The sequence below is a fragment of the Eumetopias jubatus genome, unplaced genomic scaffold, assembly GCF_037043125.1.
Source record: "Eumetopias jubatus isolate StellerSeaLion01/CBP00866 unplaced genomic scaffold, mEumJub1_p1.0 scaffold_14, whole genome shotgun sequence".
Classification (NCBI taxonomy): Eukaryota; Metazoa; Chordata; class Mammalia; order Carnivora; family Otariidae; genus Eumetopias; species Eumetopias jubatus.
The window spans coordinates 96,940,278-96,947,183 of NW_028274820.1; the positions used below are offsets into that span (position 1 = coordinate 96,940,278).

At 43.8% G+C, this 6,906-nt stretch overlaps 1 protein-coding gene across 1 annotated transcript; it reads left to right on the top strand.

The window, feature by feature from the left end:
• Nucleotides 1–2,712: 2,712 nt before the first annotated feature.
• LOC148162554 (taste receptor type 2 member 143-like) lies at nucleotides 2,713–3,630 on the top strand. Its single transcript, XM_088018397.1, has one exon. It carries the CDS (start codon nucleotides 2,713–2,715, stop codon nucleotides 3,628–3,630), a length of 918 nt encoding a protein of 305 aa, XP_087874523.1.
• The last annotated feature ends 3,276 nt before the right edge of the window (nucleotides 3,631–6,906 follow it).

Consider the following 6,906-nt stretch of genomic DNA (forward strand, 5'->3'; position numbering starts at 1 on the left):
AATTTACGTGAATATTAGGCAATATTTAACTATGCTTACACATTTTGATAATCAGGGGTATTGTAAACTCAGGTTTACTTTTAGAAAGCTACAATTCTATTTTATACTAGATTGTTATTAGATTCAATGTTTTACTCAAAATTATTTACCTGAATATATGAGTGAGAGGAGGTCTGTAGGGGCAGAAGAATATTTCAAGCTTATTCTGCTAGGGAATCATTATTAAATTAGTGCATAATTGAGCTTCATGTTTATGCGCAGTGTAGCCTTTAAAAACATTTTTATTTCCTTCTCCTCCACCTCTCCCTGGCACAGACCATCAATTACCTGATGAAATCGTGGAAGAATGTGGAAGTATTTGCACACTGCAGGTCACTCAAAGGTCCAGTGGGGAATGGACACCAGGACTTACAAATGCTGTTAAATGAAATATGTATTTTCACATGTCACTAAGGTGACCCAGTGTGTTTTTTAATGTAATAAGAAAAAAATAAAACAAAAAAACTCCCTCATGAACAGAAGTCAAAAAAATCCTTTACTAGTGTAGAGAGTCAAAATGAAGGAAGTGCAGGTAGGTCTCTTCAGAATTGTCCACTTGAATCTGACCTTCTGCTGTTATGTGTTGACACCAGCAAGATTTCACAGGGGACTCAGGCATCATGCTAAAATTTTTTTGACAGTTGTGCTATAAAAGGATTCGTCAGTTTTATTTTCAGCCATGAGACACCTTTAGAAAGCAGAAACACGCCCCAAACTGTGGTGAGAAACACATGGTATTTCGATTGGTGTTGCATATTGGAAGGCGTCTCAAAAACAATGAAAAAAGTTGTCCTGCTTGTGGTCTCTTTTGGCGGCAGACTCTGCATGGGACATGGAACATCTCTGAGACACATGTAGTGGAGCACTGAGAGATGGACAAACAGGTGCCTGTGGAAGGATACCCTTTCAACCTGCTTACAGATGAGTATGGAAACAAAAGAAAACATCACTTGTAGAGCTGTCAACTGTAGAAAAGGAAGAATCCTGGGAAAACCATTTCTGGCAAAGTATTTGCTTTGATGACCGTGCAAGTCTCAAGGTTGCCTGTGAGCACACGGGGGATACTTGGTTGCATGTGATCGCAACAGGGTGTGTGTGCCATGGCCTCAACTTGCTTCTTGATGACCTCATGAAGCTGGCCTTTCACCAAAAGGATTCCAAGAAGAGACAAACTATTGTGAAACTTGCAGGAGCCACTCATTGCTGCTGTCTTCAAGGAGAAGACAGGGGAAAACATGCAAAGAACTAAATCAAAACACTGAAACTGAGTTGCAAAACCATTGATCAGAGTGGATTATATGCTCTTTGGTGATATTTTGAGAAGATTGAAGCAGCTCTTCAAGCAAATGCCATGCTTGAGAGGTAGCCATACCTCTTTTTCCTGAGGTTTCTATAAATGTTTATTCTTGTTTTTGTTCCCTTTCGTCTTTCACGGTAGACCTCTCACTGTGGAATTTTGAGTGAGACCACGTTCAGTGGGAGAGAAGGCCTTTATTTGTGAGTGGCCTTGGGGAGGATTGTGACTCCAGGACCTTTGATATTGGAAGAGGAGATTCCCTTCCCTGCTTCTCTTCCTCTACCTCTGCTTCCTTCTCCTCTCCTCTCTCTTCCCTCTTTCCCCTTTGCTTTTTTCATGTTTTGAAGCATTCTTGCCCCTTTAAAAGCCCACCTTAGTTGGGTTCTTCTTCAGTGCTCCCTGATCTGGACCAGTGTCCCTGTGTGTTTGACAGTGGAGGCAAAATGTAATATGTGATGTGTAATCACCTTATAAACGGCCAGGTGGTCTAACAAGTTGGTTGTAATTCTCTTACTGTCCCCCCACCCCCACCCCATGGGCTTGTTCTGAGCTCCTGTCGTCATCCCAACTCTTGCTTCCCTGGCTCCAGTTGTATGTCCATCTAGATCTGGTCTCCCAGTTTCCCTTCTCATGACTTATATACTCTCTCATTTCCTCAGAGCCTTCTTAGTAATTTTGGTTTGCTAAGCACATTGAAGCTAAGGCATTAATGGCTAACAGATTTGATGTTAACACATCAGGGATATTCACATTTTAACTGGAGACTCCTCAAACTTCAATATGGAGCCTGCCAGTGAAATTTCAGGCAGCATGAGCAGTCAGTGGAAGAGAAAATGAGCCTTTTCCTGGTGCTTGTGCATATGGATGACTTCTTACTCCACCCATTCAAGAGATGGGCCTTATTGTAATGTGTACAATAAGGCTAGTGAATAAAATATTAAACTGGGACATGAAGGGTCGGGGAAGGTTTGTGGTTAGGGGAGCCAAACAAGGATAAGGACATCTTTTAAATAAAAGTTAGGGAAAAAAATAATATGGTTAAGAAATAAAGTACAAAATATGGGTACTTTCAATCACCCATGGAGTCTCTCTTCTGTTAACATTTCCCTGCCTCTGGCTCTGGTAAGGAGCAGGCAAATACAGGTTAAGCAAATATAGACAGTGAGTCATTGAGCTGGGAGTGATTTGCATGCCTAGAGATCACATGGATCCTCTTTTCAAATCCTGCAGTACTGGAGGTATTTGCTAGCAGCTAGGCTTTTGTGTGAACCCAAGGAGAGAGCTTTTGGATCTCTCGTCTCAACAGAGTGGCTTGGCCAGAGAGGCCACTTTTCCTTGTGGATGTGTCCCAGTGTGAGCAGAGCTTTCTAGAGAGGATGCCCTCCTCACCTGCATTGATCTTCATGGTCATCTTCTTCCTGGAGTTGTTGGCTGCAATGCTGCAGAATGGCTTCATAGTTACTGTGTTGGGCAGGGAGTGGGTGCGACGCCTGGTGCTACCCGCAGGTGACATGATTATGGCCTTCCTGGCCGCCCGGTTCTGCCTGGACAGGGTGGCCATCCTGAACAACCTCTTGACCTTCTTTGAAATGGACTATTACCACATACCCTGGAACTTCATCAACACTCTCGCTTCCTGGCTCACTGCCTGGCTTGCCGTCTTCTATTGTGTGAAGATCGCTGTCTTCTCCTACCCTGTTTTCTTCTGGCTGAAGTGGAGGATTTCTCGGTCAGTGCCCAGGCTGCTGCTGGGCTCCCTGGTCTTCGCTGGTCTGACAGTCATCTCCTCAGCCACTGGGACTAGAATTCTTACGCAGATGATTTCCTCCCCGAGTTCCCAAGGAAACAGCATCCTGGCTGATACAGTACAGCCCTTCTATTGGTGTTTTATTCTACCTCATGCAATGCTTACATGGTCAGTCCCATTCCTCCTGTTCTTGGTGTCCACGCTCTTGCTCATGTTCTCACTGTGCCAGCACTTGGGGCAGATGAGGGACCATAGACTGGGCCCACGTGATCCTAGTACACAGACTCACACCATGGCCTTGAAGTCACCTGTCTTCTTCCTTGTCTTCTATACATCATATTTCCTGTCTCTGATTGTTGTTTCTATGAAAATCACAGCCTTCCAGAGTCACTGGTACTGGGCCTGGGAAGTGGTGACCTATGCAGGCATCTGTCTGCACTCCAGCATCCTGGTGCTAAGCAGACCTAAGCTGAGAAAGGTCCTGAAGACCAGGCTTTGGAAAGCTCTGGACAAAGGCTGGTCTGTCTCAAGTTCTCAGTATCAATAATCACTATCTGTGGACAAGCCCATGAGTGGCAAGAACCTTGAAGTTTGGGCACTGTCCTTCTCTCTTTTCATTTCCCTCTTTCTTTCCTACTCCTTCCATGCCCTATTAATTCTTTTTGCACCCCTCTCTGTTCCTGCCATTCCATCCACTCCTCCTAGCACCCACTGTGGGTCCCAAGCCACCCTAGGCTGGGATGTTGGCCTCATTGCCTCATAGACCTCTCATACCCTCTATATGAGCAGCCATTGTAAAGCTCTCCAAGCATCCTTTGGGTCAGACTGCTTTATGGAGACCTGTAATGGTTGTCAGTTGTCTCTGTGGTCAACCTGAAGTGTTTTTATTAATGGTGGCATAGATTGTCCTACACCATTCCACACACAACTTCCCTCCTCACCACTGTTCTGCTGTCAGCTCAGTCTCTCCACTCCAGCCCAGTAAAGATTCTTTCCATCTCCCCATATCTCCATATCTTCTTCACTCTAGCCTGTGGTCATTTGGTCCATCTGGAACTTCCTTCTTTCCTTTGTCTGCCATTGTCCATTCCCTTCTTTTGTGCCCAGCTTATGACTGATTCCACCCATGGAGTCTTTTCAGTTTGATCCCATGGAAGGCTGAGGGTGTATAGGAGTTTCCCACCATTCTAGGCCCTGCCCATGATATTGCATGTTTGCTATATGTTGATTAAAAGGAATTGTCTGATGTGAAAATGCTTTTAGGTTTTGGCCAACAGAAGATAGAGAATGAAAACAAAATAAGTTTGCTACTGTTCTTAATTTTGATAATCATTCCCTTCCTGTCTGCTCACCCAGGAGGTGGATCCTGAATGCCAGTGCCTAGGATGGTAGTCTCCAAATTGGGGTGTTTGCATCCCAGAGTTGTGTGCACAATGATCCACTGAATGTGGAAAGAAAAGTGTGGCAACTCCAATTTCCACTTATTTTTGTCTCATCCTTTTGGTTCCTTTTTTTGTGTATATATTTTATGATGTACAGAATGTATTAGTAAAGTACACATGCATGTAGTTAAATAAATATGCATATAGTTGGATTCATGTCTTAAATTTGTTTTGCTGATGGAATTAATTTTAAAAACGTATGTAGACCAAAAGACTAGAAAAGGGTTGGGTGGGAGCACTGAAGGCAAGAGCATCAGCGGTATCTGTCTCCACACACCACGCATCTGGAAGCACCTGGAAGACTGCCTTTCCATGTCTACTGTTTCCTGGAACAGTGGAGGTCCAGAACTGTACTGAATGTCTTGGGTGGGGAGAGGATGGTGATGTGACTCTTACGTCCTACAACATGTTCACAGCCCTTTGAGTTATGCCAGGCCTAGTGGGCTTATCTCAGGACAACCTTCTTTTTTTAAAAAATTTTTATTGTAATGTTAATCACCATACATTACATCATTAGTTTTGGATATAGTGTTCCATGATTGATTGTTTGTGCATAACACCCAGTGCTCCACGCAGAACGTGCCCTCTTTAATACCCATCACCAGCCTAACCCATCCCCCCACCCCCCTCCCCTCTAGAGCCCTCAGTTTGTTTTTCAGAGTCCATCGTCTCTCATGGTTGGTCCCCCCTCCGATTCCCCCCTTCATTCTTCCCCTCCTGCTATCTTCTTTTTTTTTCCTTAATATATATTACATTATTTGTTTCAGAAGTACAGATCTGTGATTCAACAGTCTTGCACAATTCACAGCACTCGCCATAGCACATACCCTCCCCAATGTCTATCACCCAGCCACCCCATCCCTCCCACCCCCCACCACTCCAGCAACCCTCAGTTTGTTTCCTGAGATTAAGAATTCCTCATATCAGTGAGGTCATATGATACATGTCTTTCTCTGATTGACTTATTTCACTCAGCATAACACCCTCCAGTTCCATCCACGTCGTTGCAAATGGCAAGATCTCATTCCTTTTGATGGCTGCATAATATTCCATTGCGTATATATACCACCTCTTCTTTATCCATTCATCTGTCGATGGACATCTTGGCTCTTTCCACAGTTTGGCTATTGTAGACATTGCTGCTATAAACACTGGGGCGCATGTACCCCTTTGGATCCCTACATTTGTATCTTTGTGGTAAATACCCAGTAGTGTAATTGCTGGATCGTATGGTAGCTCTATTTTCAACTTTCTGAGGAACCTCCATACTGTTTTCCAGAGTGGTTGCACCAGCTTGCATTCCCACCAACAGTGTAGGAGGGTTCTCCTTTCTCTGCACCCCCGCCAACATCTGTCGTTTCCTGACTTGTTAATTTTAGCCATTCTGACTGGTGTGAGGTGGTATCTCGTTGAGGTTTTGGTTTGGATTTCCCTGATGCCGAGCGATGTTGAGCACTTTTTCATGTGTCTGTTCGCCATTTGGATGTCTTCTTTGCAAAAATGTCTGTTCATGTCTTCTGCCCATTTCTTGATCGGATTATTTGTTCTTTGGGTGTTGAGTTTGATAAGGTCTTTTTAGATTTTGGATACTAGCCCTTTATCTGATATGTCATTTGCAAATATTTTCTCCCATTCTGTCGGTTGTCTTTTGGTTTTGTGGACTGTTGCTTTTGCTGTGCAAAAGCTTTTTATCTTGATGAAATCCCAGTAGTTCATTTTTGCCCTTGCTTCCCTTGCCTTTGACGACGTTTGTAGGAAGAAGTTGCTGCGGCTGAGGTCGAAGAGGTTGCTGCCTGTGTTCTCCTTTAGGATTTTGATGGACTCCTGTCTCACGTTTAGGTCTTTCAACCATTTGGAGTCTATTTTTGTGTGTGGTGTAAGGAAATGGTCCAGTTTCATTCTTCTGCATGTGGCCGTCCAATTTTCCCAACACCATTTGTTGAAGAGACTGTCTTTTTTCCATTGGACATTCTTTCCTGCTTTGTCAAAGATGAGTTGACCATAGAGCTGAGGGTCCATTCCTGGGCTCTCGATTCTGTTCCATTGATCTATGTGTCTGTTTTTGTGCCAGCACCATACTGTCTTGGTGATGACAGCTTTGTAATAGAGCTGGAAGTCCGGCATTGTGATGCCGCCAGTTTTGCTTTTCTTTTTCAATGTTCCTCTGGCTATTCGGGGTCTCTTCTGGTTCCACACAAATTTTAGGATTATTTGTCCCATTTCTTTGAAAAAAATGGATGGTATTTTGATGGGGATTGCGTTGAATGTGTAGATTGCTCTAGGTAGCATTGACGTCTTCACAATGTTTGTTCTTCCAATCCATGAGCGTGGAACGTTTTTCCATTTCTGTGTCTTCCTCGATTTCTTTCATGAGTATTTTA

Coding starts and splice junctions, on each gene's coding strand:
- LOC148162554 (XM_088018397.1), top strand. CDS start 2,713: ATGCCCTCCTCACCTGCATTGATCTTCATGGTCATCTTCTTCCTGGAG.